The sequence below is a fragment of the Pecten maximus genome, chromosome 15 (assembly GCF_902652985.1).
Source record: "Pecten maximus chromosome 15, xPecMax1.1, whole genome shotgun sequence".
Taxonomy (NCBI): domain Eukaryota; kingdom Metazoa; phylum Mollusca; class Bivalvia; order Pectinida; family Pectinidae; genus Pecten; species Pecten maximus.
In genome coordinates, this window is record NC_047029.1 from 179,474 (window position 1) to 195,936 (window position 16,463).

Below are 16,463 nucleotides of genomic sequence, written 5' to 3' on the forward strand. Positions count from 1 at the left end.
TTTTCAATGATGCATTAAAACCTGATAGGAGAGGAGAGCACGTTGTTATAACACTACACAATGTGTAACCTATTACATTATCCTACATGTTTTCATCCGGGTAATCAAATGATAAAACTTCATCAAGTACTTTACCAGAGTAATCAAAGTAATCATACTTCATAAAGTACTTTAACAGCCACTAACCCTCCACATCAAAGATTAGTGAGTGTATAACCATCTGCTTCTTTAATTTAAATTCCACAAGCCTGTAAAAGAGATTTATTCACACACGATGGGTTTCTCCATTACTTTTTAGAATGAAGGAGTTGCTTCCCTTTGAACATTATTCTGAGAATTACAAAAACAGGTTTCAATTTTTTTATCAAGGATGTTTATTGGCTAAAACTTTGATATTTTCTACTTAAAAAACTGTTGAAAGAAAATTTTGGAATATAATGATATTTTTTTTCTGTAATTTGATTACGTTGTTGGGTACATATCTGCCCCAGATATTCCAATTAGTCCAAAACAACACTTATTTTTTTTGTAAAATTCCTGAAAAGTAAGACATGCAGTGAAAAGGCATTATGTGATGTACAGCTCAACAGTTGACCACTACAGTACAACAGTTGACCACTACAGTGTGATGTACTGCCTATTTGTTTGGATGAATATTTCATTCCAAGATGCATTCAAATCTAAATTTGTAAATATGACAACTATATCAATAGAAATACTGAGCACTCTCTAGGGTGGACATATTGATATAATTTTGTATTTGCTAGGATCTAGTTATATATAGGTAGTGTGAGCTAAGGACTCCCATTTAGGTTTTACTATGTTACCCAAGACCCAGATCTATATCTGCAGGTTTTTCAAAAACCTATCCATTCTTTTTCTTTTCTTGTTTTGTTAAATCAAATGCAGCTTTTCTTACAATAATGCGGAAATAGGCATGAAATGTATCAATGACATTGTACATCTATTAATAGAAAAACTTTGACTTACCTCCGCAGTATCCTCGGGTGTTTCCTGCATTAAGGTTGGGCCCCCTACAGTGTGTCGCCGTGGATTTTTACGAGGTGCATTTTTGCGATGTTGTTCCTGGTTTCGACCTGAAGATGGTGGCTTCTGTGGTAAACTCCGAGATTGTATTGCAGAGTAGTTTGAATGATTTGACGTCCACACGATAGTGTCTGGCTCACTGGAGTAACCTCCCTTTATATCCTCCAAACTACCATGGTGATTCAATTTCACTTGCACCGGGGCTAAAACGAGAATAAAATCTTTTTGTCACACTAACGAAAAAGAAAATATGAAGATAATGACTTTGTGTGTCAAGTAACATACATACATCTGATTGGATAGTTTGTTTATTCCAGTCACATACATCTGATTGGATAGTTTGTTTATTCCAGTCACATACATACATCTGATTGGATAGTTTGTTTATTCCAGTCACATACATCTGATTGGATAGTTTGTTTATTCCAGTCACATACATACATCTGATTGGATAGTTTGTTTATTCCAGTCACATACATACATCTGATTGGATAGTTTGTTTATTAAGTGATATCATCAGGTATAGAGGGTCAGTAATTCCATTATATACGTACCTACAAAAAGTTGGAAACAGCTCATTTCACCATCAAATAACATTGAGGATATAAAGGACACTTTCCTTTGAATGATACAGACACTTTACCCGACATTTAAGTAACTGTTGGTTGTGAATGCCAACACTGATAAGGTGTTTTGTAGATGTTTTTGGGAGTTATTTCCCTTTAATCAGACAAAAAAACTGTAGCTTCTAAAGTGTTTGTGTTAACAAAATACGTAAAAGCTGGCATCTGTCTGGAGAGAATTCCACAAAGAATAATTGGCAACAACTAAAAACCAAAGTAATATGTAACATCTTGTTAGGGAAGCGACCACAAAAACATCCCAGTACAATACAGTATTCATGGCAATCTGCCATTTGTGACAAGTTTTAGGATTTTTTTTCTCACCAATTATGTCAATTATATAGCACATTAGTGATAACATCTTTCCTGAGAATTTTGTATGCGTTTTTTACTTTTTTACCAAACTAAAAAGGCATTATGATAAAAGGGAGAGTCCCCCAGAAGAAGGTTACAAACAACAGAATTCGACCGGAGGGGATTTCTCCAACCATTAGGTCACATAAAGTTTTACCATCCACAAGGTGGAGTTTGACTGGACGGGATTTCTCCAGCCATTAGGTCACATAAAGTTTCCACAGGGTGGAGTTTGACTGGACGGGATTTCTCCAACCATTAGGTCACATAAAGTTTCCACAGGGTGGAGTTTGACTGGACGGGATTTCTCCAACCATTAGGTCACATAAAGTTTCCACAGGGTGGAGTTTGACTGGACGGGATTTCTCCAACCATTAGGTCACATAAAGTTTCCACAGGGTGGAGTTTGACTGGACGGGATTTCTCCAACCATTAGGTCACATAAAGTTTCCACAGGGTGGAGTTTGACTGGACGGGATTTCTCCAACCATTAGGTCACATAAAGTTTCCACAGGGTGGAGTTTGACTGGACGGGATTTCTCCAACCATTAGGTCACATAAAGTTTCCACAGGGTGGAGTTTGACTGGACGGGATTTCTCCAACCATTAGGTCACATAAAGTTTCCACAGGGTGGAGTTTGACTGGACGGGATTTCTCCAACCATTAGGTCACATAAAGTTTCCACAGGGTGGAGTTTGACTGGACGGGATTTCTCCAACCATTAGGTCACATAAAGTTTCCACAGGGTGGAGTTTGACTGGACGGGATTTCTCCAACCATTAGGTCACATAAAGTTTTACCATCCACAGGGTGGAGTTTGACTGGAGGGGATTTCTCCAACCATTAGGTCACATAAAGTTTTACCATCCACAAGGTGGAGTTTGACTGGAGGGGATTTCTCCAACCATTAGGTCACATAAAGTTTTACCATCCACAGGGTGGAGTTTGACTGGAGGGGATTTCTCCAACCATTAGGTCACATAAAGTTTTACCATCCACAAGGTGGAGTTTGACTGGAGGAGATTTCTCCAGCCATTAGGTCACATAAAGTTTTACCATCCACAGAGTACAGTTTGCTAACAATAAAACTGCATAAAAGGGAGATAACTCTTAATTCACTTTATTAACTCTTCAGGCATGGAGATAACAAAAGTTAAGATAGCATACATCATTAAAACTATTTGGATGTTCCATCTGCTGGTTCCAGATCATACAAGGATAAAATATTGGCCCCACACCTGAGGCTGACTCCTAGCAGTTTCTCACCATGCTGAGAAGCAAACAGAAATATAAGCTTTCAGGATTTGCACTCTCACATAATTTGCGGAATACCATCATGGTTTAGTCACTGTCTGACTGAAATTGTTGCCAGGTAGCCTCGGAATTCCTCTAAATGTTAAAAGGGAAAATTCTGAGATAGTGTAACATTTTTTCTGTTATGTGTAGGAACTTATTATACATAAGAACCATGCAGTATATAAATATCAGACACAAAACACGTTCAGGGACAGAGACAGACACCATATTATCCTGACAGAACACACTTCCAGTAATAGACACCACAGAGGGGGGGGGGGGGGGGGGGGGGGGGGGGGGGATTTATATACCATTTCACTGTCCAGTAATAAGCCCACAACTTATATACCATTTCACTGTCCAGTTATAAGCCCACAACTTATATACAATTTCATTGTCCAGTAATAAGCCCACAACTTATATACCATTTCATTGTCTAGTAGTAAGCCCACAACTTATATACCATTTCACTGTCCAGTAATAAGCCCACAACTTATATACAATTTCACTGTCCAGTAATAAGCCCACAACTTATATACCATTTCACTGTCCAGTTATAAGCCCACAACTTATATACCATTTCACTGTCCAGTTATAAGCCCACAACTTATATACCATTTCATTGTCCAGTAATAAGCCCACAACTTATATACCATTTCACTGTCCAGTAATAAGCCCACAGCTTATATACCATTTCATTGTCCAGTAATAAGCCCACAACTTATATACCATTTCACTGTCCTGTAATAAGCCCACAACTTATATACAATTTCACTGTCCAGTAATAAGCCCACAACTTATATACAATTTCATTGTCCAGTAATAAGCCCACAACTTATATACCATTTCATTGTCCAGTAATAAGCCCACAGCTTATATACCATTTCATTGTCCAGTAATAAGCCCACAACTTATATACCATTTCACTGTCCTGTAATAAGCCCACAACTTATATACAATTTCACTGTCCAGTAATAAGCCCACAACTTATATACAATTTCATTGTCCAGTAATAAGCCCACAACTTATATACCATTTCACTGTCCAGTAATAAGCCCACAACTTATATACCATTTCACTGTCCAGTAATAAGCCCACAACTTATATACAATTTCACTGTCCAGTAATAAGCCCACCTTCGACTTGGAGTCAGATATTATATATAGACTGATCCAATTGCAGGATAAATATGGTTATATATCTTTCTTGTCACTCATTCCCTGAATCCTATTGTTTCTTGTTCTCTCTTTTGTTTATTCTTTTCTGTCCCTTTCTTATTCCTTTGTTATCCATTCTTTCTCTCATTTGTTTACTCTTTTATTTCCTTCCTATTCATGTTCTCCCTTCTTTCTCTCATTGGTTTGTTCTTGTTTTCCTTTCTCATTACTATATGTTCTCCCTTTCTTTCTTTCATTTGTTTATACTTTTGTTTCCCTTTCTTTTTCCTTTATGTTATCCATATATTCTTTCTCTCCTTTACTTGTCTGTCCTTTTCTTCTGTGTTTGTTTTTTTTCATTCTTCTTATATCCCTTTTGTTTTCCTGAACACTTGCCTCCTCACCACACGTCATCCTCCACCCGCCTATATTAATTTGAACCACCATCAAATGGGATGTCACAGGTATTAAAAATTTAGCTAAGTATAGCTCCCATTACTCAGAATACAAGACAACAGGTCTTCAAAGCTTTTAAAACCTGTCGGGTAACACCATAAATATTCCCGAGAAATTCAAACTCTCTTCAAAATGGACATAATTGTGTTAGGAGTTAGCATTATACAAAGGTATAAATGTTGTGGATTTTGATATATATTATTGATTATTTATGAAATATTTCTCTATTCTTTTGTATTTCGTCATTTGAAACAGAACATAAAACGTAACCATATAGACAGCTATGGAAGTAATACAGCAGCCTCTGCCTTGCAGTCAACATAAAACAAGATGAATTATATACTGCATTGTGCAAATCGACTCTACTCACGGGAGACATTGTCTATCTAGATAGCGTTTTGTCTGTAACATTACACACAGTTCCACACAGATCTAGATGTTCCAAAGTTTCAGTAGTGTGTCATAACTGCCATTAATAACAGACCTCCAACTCCTAGCTGTCTCCTATTTCTGCCACATCACTGGGAGTCAATTCTGATTTCGTACACTCCTACATCATTTCATCAAATCTGTCTTATTTCTCATCAGACTTATTCTCCAACATAATCTAAACTAATTTCTACAGATTTCACACATCCACCAGATCCAGTGTAAATTCTGGAGTAATATTTCAACAAATTATGTTATATTTCAGTGCCTGATTTCCTTATCACACCCCCTGACAGTATTAGTCTTACATGAGTTTTACTCTTATATCTTAACCTAGCTTAAGTGTCCCCTTTAAATTTTTGTCTACCATCTTGCATTATTTCCAATGCCACTGTCAATTCCCTTATTTCTCTAGCTGTTGTGTTGTTTGTTACAACCTTCATTATGATTTGAAATGCATTTTTTCGGCATAGCCGTCTAATTTTGTTTTGGTCCCGGATATGACGCGACAGGTGGCGTTACTGGTCAAGATGAAGTATGTGATTGGTCAATGTAGCAGTCAATGCAAAATGCAGATATACAGTTAAAAACGAAACAAAGTTAAAGGGACCTCACGGTAAACCAATATTTATTTTGTATTTTTTATCATATTATTGGGTATATCTTTTAAAAAAATAACCTTCTGAACAATAACCATTCGAATTCGATGATGTAGGCCTATGTACATAAAAACATCAATTATCAATTATTAATAGACAACATTTATGATGTCACTAGACAACATTTATGATGTCACTACAGACAACCTCTGATGTCAATAGACAACATTTCTGATGTCACTACAGACAACCTTTCTGATGTCACTAGACAACATTTATGATGTCACTAGACAACCTTTCTGATGTCACTACAGACAACCTCTGATGTCAATAGACAACATTTCTGATGTCACTACAGACCTTTCTGATGTCACTACAGACAACCTTTCTGATGTCACTACAGACAACATTTCTGATGTCAATAAAGAAAAACAAGGGAACTGTTCTCCAGCCAACATTTTGATGTAAAAACCAAAGGGCAATAACTCTGTCACCTTCAACAATAAATTTAAGAAGACTTAGCAATCTCTTATCCAAGTTCTCAGGCCAACATTTAGTATAAAATCAAAGGGCAATAACTCTGTAATTGGTAAGGTAATCAATACAATTTTAGTTCACAACTCTGCCATTCTTAGGTATACTTGTAATATCTGGGTATAGGGGTAAAACATCACATATACATTGGTAATTCATAAACTAATAATCAGAAAAAGTCTCTGGCAATAAAGATAGAAATAGCCCATATCAGAATGTACCATATATATAATGTAAACCATTACTATATCAGAATGTACCATATATATAATGTAAACCATTACCATATCAGAACGTACCCTATATATAATGTAAACCATTACCATATCAGAATGTACCATATATATAATGTAAACCATTACTATATCAGAATGTACCATATATATAATGTAAACCATTACCATATCAGAACGTACCCTATATATAATGTAAACCATTACCATATCAGAATGTACCATATATATAATGTAAACCATTACTATATCAGAATGTACCATATATATAATGTAAACCATTACCATATCAGAACGTACCCTATATATAATGTAAACCATTACCATATCAGAACGTACCCTATATATAATGTAAACCATTACCATATCAGAATGTACCATATATATAATATAAACCATTACCATATCAGAATGTACCATATATATAATATAAACCATTACCATATCAGAACGTACCCTATATATAATGTAAACCATTACCATATCAGAATGTACCATATATATAATGTAAACCATTACCATATCAGAATGTACCATATATATAATGTAAACCATTACCATATCAGAATGTACCATATATATAATATAAACCATTACCATATCAGAATGTACCATATATATAATGTTAACCATTACCATATCAGAATGTACCATATATATAATATAAACCATTACCATATCAGAATGTACCATATATATAATATAAACCATTACCATATCAGAACATACCATATATATAATGTAAACCATTACCATATCAGAACGTACCCTATATATAATATAAACCATTACCATATCAGAATGTACCCTATATATAATATAAACCATTACTATATCAGAATGTACCATATATATAATATAAACCATTACTATATCATAATGTACCATATATATAATATAAACCATTACTATATCAGAATGTACCATATATATAATATAAACCATTACTATATCAGAATGTACCATATATATAATGTAAACCATTACCATATCAGAATGTACCCTATTATAATGTAAACCATTACTATATCAGAATGTACCATATATATAATATAAACCATTACTATATCAGAATGTACCCTATATATAATATAAACCATTACTATATCAGAATGTACCATATATATAATATAAACCATTACCATATCAGAACGTACCCTATTATAATGTAAACCATTACCATATCAGAACGTACCCTATATATAATGTAAACCATTACTATATCAGAATGTATTCTATATATATAATATAAACCATTACTATATCAGAATGTACCATATATATAATATAAACCATTACCATATCAGAATGTACCATATATATAATGTAAACCATTACCATATCAGAATGTACCATATATATAATGTAAACCATTACCATATCAGAATGTACCATATATATAATATAAACCATTACCATATCAGAATGTACCATATATATAATGTAAACCATTACCATATCAGAATGTACCATATATATAATATAAACCATTACTATATCAGAACGTACCCTATATATAATATAAACCATTACCATATCAGAATGTACCATATATATAATATAAACCATTACCATATCAGAATGTACCATATATATAATGTAAACCATTACTATATCAGAATGTACCATATATATAATATAAACCATTACCATATCAGAATGTACCCTATATATAATGTAAACCATTACCATATCAGAATGTACCCTATATATAATGTAAACCATTACCATATCAGAATGTACCATATATATAATATAAACCATTACTATATCAGAACGTACCCTATATATAATATAAACCATTACCATATCAGAATGTACCATATATATAATATAAACCATTACCATATCAGAATGTACCATATATATAATGTAAACCATTACTATATCAGAATGTACCATATATATAATATAAACCATTACCATATCAGAATGTACCCTATATATAATGTAAACCATTACCATATCAGAACGTACCCTATATATAATGTAAACAATTACCATATCATAATGTACCCTATATATAATGTAAACCATTACCATATCAGAACGTATCCTATATATAATGTAAACCAATGACATATCAGAACGTATCCTATATATAATGTAAACCATTACCATATCAGAATGTACCATATATATAATATAAACCATTACCATATCAGAATGTACCATATATATAATATAAACCATTACTATATCAGAATGTACCATATATATAATATAAACCATTACCATATCAGAATGTACCATATATATAATATAAACCATTACTATATCAGAATGTACCATATATATAATGTAAACCATTACCATATCAGAACGTATCCTATATATAATGTAAACCAATGACATATCAGAACGTATCCTATATATAATATAAACCATTACCATATCATAATGTACCCTATATATAATGTAAACCATTACCATATCAGAATGTACCATATATATAATGTAAACCATTAATTACTATATCAGAATGTACCATATATATAATGTAAACCATTAATTACTATATCAGAATGTACCATATATATAATGTAAACCATTACCATATCAGAATGTACCATATATATAATGTAAACCATTACCATATCAGAACGTATCCTATATATAATGTAAACCATTACCATATCAGAATGTACCATATATATAATGTAAACCATTACCATATCAGAATGTACCATATATATAATGTAAACCATTAATTACTATATCAGAATGTACCATATATATAATGTAAACCATTACCATATCAGAACGTATCCTATATATAATGTAAACCATTACCATATCAGAATGTACCATATATATAATGTAAACCATTACCATATCAGAATGTACCATATATATAATGTAAACCATTACCATATCAGAATGTACCCTATATATAATGTAAACCATTACCATATCAGAACGTACCCTATATATAATGTAAACCATTACCATATCAGAATGTACCATATATATTATGTAAACCATTACTATATCAGAACGTACCCTATATATAATGTAAACCATTACCATATCAGAACGTACCCTATATATAATGTAAACCATTACCATATCAGAACGTACTCTATTATAATGTGATGTGACAGATTATATATAATTTCATAGTCTCCATTTCTGTCCACAATATCAAATCAAGCAGTACATTTTTAAAATTTCAAAACAATACATTTCAAAAATGTCCACAGGTTCTTTAAAAAGCACTTCGATTAAGAGACCCAGAAAGCTGATTTCCAACACCACCATGTTGCCTACGAGACAAATTGATTTACACAGAACCAGTGAATGTATTGGAAAACTCACAGGAGAAATTCCATTGGTGCTGTGACAGACATACCAGACTTTATTCAATGGAAGCTGCTGTGAGTCAAGGACAAAAGCAAAATGCCATGTAATATCTTTATACCCAAAATACACTTCTCCTCATAACAGTTTACTGAGGGCCCAGATGATCTCTGTGTCAATAAAACAAAGTATGTATAATATCTTTATACCGTACTCTCACTCATAGCAGTTTAGAGCCAAGGTGATCTCTGTCAATAACACAGTATGTATGTTATATCTTTATATCATATTTCTCCTGTAACAGTTTAGGGCCCAGATGATCTCTGTGTCGATAAAACAAAGTATGTATAATATCTTTATACCATACTCTCACTCATAACAGTTTAGGGCCCAGATGATCTCTTGTGTCGATAAAACAAAGTATGTATCATATCTTTATACCATACTCTCACTCATAACAGTTTAGGGCCCAGATGATCTCTGTGTCAATAACACAAAGTATGTATAATATCTTTATATCATACTCTCACTCATAACAGTTTAGGGCCCAGATGATCTCTGTGTCGATAAAACAAAGTATGTATAATATCTTTATACCATACTCTCACTCATAACAGTTTAGGGCCCAGATGATCTCTTGTGTCGATAAAACAAAGTATGTATCATATCTTTATACCATACTCTCACTCATAACAGTTTAGGGCCCAGATGATCTCTGTGTCAATAACACAAAGTATGTATAATATCTTTATATCATACTCTCACTCATAACAGTTTAGGGCCCAGATGATCTCTGTGTTGATAAAATAAAGTATGTATAATATCTTTATACCGTACTTCTAGTAACAGTTTAGGGCCCAGATCTCTGTCAATAACACAAAGTATGTATAATATCTTTATACCATACTCTCACTCATAACAGTTTAGGGCCCAGATGATCTCTGTGTCAATAACACAAAGTATGTATAATATCTTTATACCATACTCTCACTCATAACAGTTTAGAGCCAAGGTGATCTCTCTGTCAATTAAGCAAAGTACATATATACCTTGTAATAATCAACTTTGTATCATATCTCTGGTCATAAAGGTTTAGGACCATGCCAGACTTCCCTGTCAAGTAAAATATCACATAATGACTTTCTATGGGGCCAGGCCCACCATTTATACAAAACTGGTTCTAAACACAAGGATTTTCACACTGAATTTGGTTGAAATCTGCTCAATAGTTCTGACTAGTAGTGTAACTTTGAAAGACGATGGACGCTGCACCATAGCATAAGATACATGTAGCTCACAGGTTCTTCAGATGATGGTGAGCTAATAACCTGTGTAAAATTATTCAATTTTTGTAAAACAAAAAACTTATGTAAAACTTTATAACCTATGTAAAACTATATAATCTATGTAAAATAATATGTAAAACTATAAAACCAATATAAAACTATATAATCTATGTAAACTATTGAAAAAGTCATTATAAATTGCCAGACATGAAATGTTACAAAACAATAAGACCTCAATGATAAATCATCATCCGGGTCCAGACAAGGTCGGAATCTCACAGTTCACTCTACCACACCGACTCTCCATGACGACAAGGTCGGAATGTCACAGTTCACTCTACCACATCGACTCTCGATGACAACAAAGAGTTCCCTCTGTTCTCTGCTAATCAACAGGACTTGGCAAGTAGCATGCCAATCCATCTTTGACAAAACTAAAAGCATGACAGCCATATTGGTTTTTATACTTTATATTTGCTGCGAGACAAATGCTTTCAAACACGAGATATTTTTTTCTTGTCTTTGAAATAACAGATCTTATGTAGTGGTCATAAATATACCTCAAACACTCATCTGCAGACAATTCCTGACAATGCAAACAAAACCAGCATCATTTGAATCCCGAGATCATAAGACTTATGTATCTTTACAAGAGCTCTCCACTGACCTCTGGTCAATTTTCTTCAAATGACCACTGTTACCACTAGATATGGAGCAGTTTGGGAGGCCTCTCCATAGGTGTGTCTGTGATTTATTTGAAATGGAGCTAAGCTAGTTATTTGACTGAGGGAAGGGGAGCTATACTGGTCATTTTAACAGTGAGAAGGGGAGATAACCTGGTCATTTTAACTGGGAGAAGGGGAGCTTACCTGGTCATTTTAACTGGGAGAAGGGGAGATAACCTGGTCATTTTAACTGGGAGAAGGGGAGATAACCTGGTCATTTTAACTGAGAGAAGGGGAGATAACCTGGTCATTTTAACTGAGAGAAGGGGAGATAACCTGGTCATTTTAACTGAGAGAAGGGGAGATAACCTGATCATTTTAACTGAGAGAAGGGGAGATAACCTGGTCATTTTAACTGGGAGAAGGGGAGCTTACCTGATCATTTTAACTGGGAGAAGGGGAGATAACCTGGTCATTTCAACTTGGAGAAGGGGAGATAACCTGGTCATTTTAACTGAGAGAAGGGGAGATAACCTGGTCATTTTAACTGAGAGAAGGGGAGATAACCTGGTCATTTTAACTGAGAGAAGGGGAGATAACTGGTCATTTTAACTGAGAGAAGGGGAGATAACCTGGTCATTTTAACTGAGAGAAGGGGAGATAACCTGGTCATTTTAACTGAGAGAAGGGGAGATAACCTGGTCATTTTAACTGAGAGAAGGGGAGATAGCCTGATCATTTTAACTGAGAGAAGGGGAGATAACCTGGTCATTTTAACTGGGAGAAGGGGAGCTTACCTGATCATTTTAACTGAGAGAAGGGGAGATAACCTGGTCATTTTAACTGAGAGAAGGGGAGATAACCTGGTCATTTTAACTGAGAGAAGGGGAGATAACCTGGTCATTTCAACTTGGAGAAGGGGAGATAACCTGGTCATTTTAACTGGGAGAAGGGGAGATAACCTGGTCATTTTAACTGGGAGAAGGGGAGATAACCTGATCATTTTAACAGGGAGAAGGGGAGATAACCTGGTCATTTTAACTGGGAGAAGGGGAGATAACCTGATCATTTTAACAGGGAGAAGGGGAGATAACCTGATCATTTTAACTGGGAGAAGGGGAGATAACCTGATCATTTCAACTGAGAGAAGGGGAGATAACCTGGTCATTTTAACTGAGAGAAGGGGAGATAACCTGGTCATTTTAACTGGGAGAAGGGGAGATAACCTGGTCATTTTAACTGGGAGAAGGGGAGATAACCTGATCATTTTAACTGGGAGAAGGGGAGATAACCTGGTCATTTTAACTGAGAGAAGGGGAGATAACCTGGTCATTTTAAGTGAGAGAAGGGGAGATAACCTGGTCATTTTAACTGAGAGAAGGGGAGATAACCTGGTCATTTTAAGTGAGAGAAGGGGAGATAACCTGATCATTTTAACTGAGAGAAGGGGAGATAACCTGGTCATTTTAAGTGAGAGAAGGGGAGATAACCTGGTCATTTTAAGTGAGAGAAGGGGAGATAACCTGGTCATTTTAACTGAGAGAAGGGGAGATAACCTGGTCATTTTAACTGAGAGAAGGGGAGATAACCTGGTCATTTTAAGTGAGAGAAGGGGAGATAACCTGATCATTTTAACTGGGAGAAGGGGAGATAACCTGGTCATTTTAAGTGAGAGAAGGGGAGATAACCTGATCATTTTAACTGAGAGAAGGGGAGATAACCTGGTCATTTTAAGTGAGAGAAGGGGAGATAACCTGATCATTTTAACTGGGAGAAGGGGAGATAACCTGGTCATTTTAACTGGGAGAAGGGGAGATAACCTGGTCATTTTAACTGAGAGAAGGGGAGATAACCTGGTCATTTTAACTGAGAGAAGGGGAGATAACCTGGTCATTTTAACTGAGAGAAGGGGAGATAACCTGGTCATTTCAACTTGGAGAAGGGGAGATAACCTGGTCATTTTAACTTGGAGAAGTGGGGCTATACTGGTCATTTTAACTGAGAGAAGGAGAGATAACCTGGTCATTTTAAGTGAGAGAAGGGGAGATAACCTGGTCATTTTAACTGAGAGAAGGGGAGATAACCTGGTCATTTTAAGTGAGAGAAGGGGAGATAACCTGATCATTTTAACTGGGAGAAGGGGAGATAACCTGATCATTTTAACTGAGAGAAGGGGAGATAACCTGATCATTTTAACTTGGAGAAGTGGGGCTATACTGGTCATTTTAACTGGGAGAAGGGGAGATAACCTGGTCATTTTAACTGAGAGAAGGGGAGATAACCTGGTCATTTTAACTGAGAGAAGGGGAGATAACCTGGTCATTTTAACTGGGAGAAGGGGAGATAACCTGATCATTTTAACTGAGAGAAGGGGAGATAACCTGGTCATTTTAACTTGGAGAAGGGGAGCTATACTGGTCATTTTAACAGTGAGAAGGGGAGATAACCTGGTCATTTTAACTGGGAGAAGGGGAGATAACCTGATCATTTTAACTTGGAGAAGTGGGGCTATACTGGTCATTTTAACTGGGAGAAGGGGAGATAACCTGGTCATTTTAACAGTGAGAAGGGGAGATAACCTGGTCATTTTAACTGAGAGAAGGGGAGATAACCTGATCATTTTAACTGGGAGAAGGGGAGCTATACTGGTCATTTTAACTGAGAGAAGGGGAGATAACCTGGTCATTTTAACTTGGAGAAGGGGAGATAACCTGGTCATTTTAACTTGGAGAAGGGGAGATAACCTGGTCATTTTAACTGGGAGAAGGGGAGATAACTTGATCATTTTAACTTGGAGAAGTGGGGCTATACTGGTCATTTTAACTGGGAGAAGGGGAGATAACCTGGTCATTTTAACAGTGAGAAGGGGAGATAACCTGGTCATTTTAACTGAGAGAAGGGGAGATAACCTGATCATTTTAACTGGGAGAAGGGGAGCTATACTGGTCATTTTAACTGAGAGAAGGGGAGATAACCTGGTCATTTTAACTTGGAGAAGGGGAGATAACCTGGTCATTTTAACTGGGAGAAGGGGAGATAACCTGATCATTTTAACTGAGAGAAGGGGAGATAACCTGATCATTTTAACTGGGAGAAGGGGAGCTATACTGGTCATTTTAACTGAGAGAAGGGGAGATAACCTGGTCATTTTAACTTGGAGAAGGGGAGATAACCTGGTCATTTTAACTGGGAGAAGGGGAGATAACCTGATCATTTTAACTGGGAGAAGTGGGGCTATACTGGTCATTTTAACTGGGAGAAGGGGAGATAACCTGATCATTTTAACTGAGAGAAGGGGAGATAACCTGGTCATTTTAACTGAGAGAAGGGGAGATAGCCTGGTCATTTTAACTGAGAGAAGGGGAGATAACCTGATCATTTTAACTGAGAGAAGGGGAGATAACCTGATCATTTTAACTGAGAGAAGGGGAGATAACCTGATCATTTTAACTGGGAGAAGGGGAGATAACCTGGTCATTTTAACTGGGAGAAGGGGAGATAACCTGATCATTTTAACTGAGAGAAGGGGAGATAACCTGATCATTTTAACTGGGAGAAGGGGAGCTATACTGGTCATTTTAACTGAGAGAAGGGGAGATAACCTGGTCATTTTAACTTGGAGAAGGGGAGATAACCTGGTCATTTTAACTGGGAGAAGGGGAGATAACCTGATCATTTTAACTGGGAGAAGTGGGGCTATACTGGTCATTTTAACTGGGAGAAGGGGAGATAACCTGATCATTTTAACTAGGGGAGATAACCTGGTCATTTTAACTGAGAGAAGGGGAGATAACCTGGTCATTTTAACTGAGAGAAGGGGAGATAACCTGGTCATTTTAACTGAGAGAAGGGGAGATAACCTGATCATTTTAACTGAGAGAAGGGGAGATAACCTGATCATTTTAACTGGGAGAAGGGGAGCTATACTGGTCATTTTAACTGAGAGAAGGGGAGATAACCTGGTCATTTTAACTGGGAGAAGGGGAGCTTACCTGATCATTTTAACTTGGAGAAGTGGGGGTATACTGGTCATTTTAACTTGGAGAAGGGGAGATAACCTGGTCATTTTAACTGAGAGAAGGGGAGATAACCTGATCATTTTAACTGAGAGAAGGGGAGATAACCTGATCATTTTAACTGAGAGAAGGGGAGATAACCTGATCATTTTAACTGGGAGAAGGGGAGATAACCTGGTCATTTTAACTGGGAGAAGGGGAGATAACCTGATCATTTTAACTGAGAGAAGGGGAGATAACCTGATCATTTTAACTGGGAGAAGGGGAGCTATACTGGTCATTTTAACTGAGAGAAGGGGAGATAACCTGGTCATTTTAACTTGGAGAAGGGGAGATAACCTGGTCATTTTAACTGGGAGAAGGGGAGATAACCTGATCATTTTAACTGGGAGAAGTGGGGCTATACTGGTCATTTTAACTGGGAGAAGGGGAGATAACCTGATCATTTTAACTGAGAGAAGGGGAGA

At 35.8% G+C, this 16,463-nt stretch overlaps 1 protein-coding gene across 1 annotated transcript in view; it reads right to left on the bottom strand.

Annotated features, from left to right (window-relative positions):
- Positions 1-462: 462 nt before the first annotated feature.
- Positions 463-16,463, bottom strand: part of LOC117344066 — a 114,505-nt gene continuing 98,504 nt past the window's right edge. The window contains exons 2-3 of the mRNA XM_033906715.1: positions 991-1,250; positions 463-537 (exon numbers count right to left, since the gene is read on the bottom strand). Coding sequence (XP_033762606.1) covers positions 463-537; positions 991-1,250 — 335 coding nt within the window. The remainder of the gene's footprint in view (positions 538-990; positions 1,251-16,463) is intronic.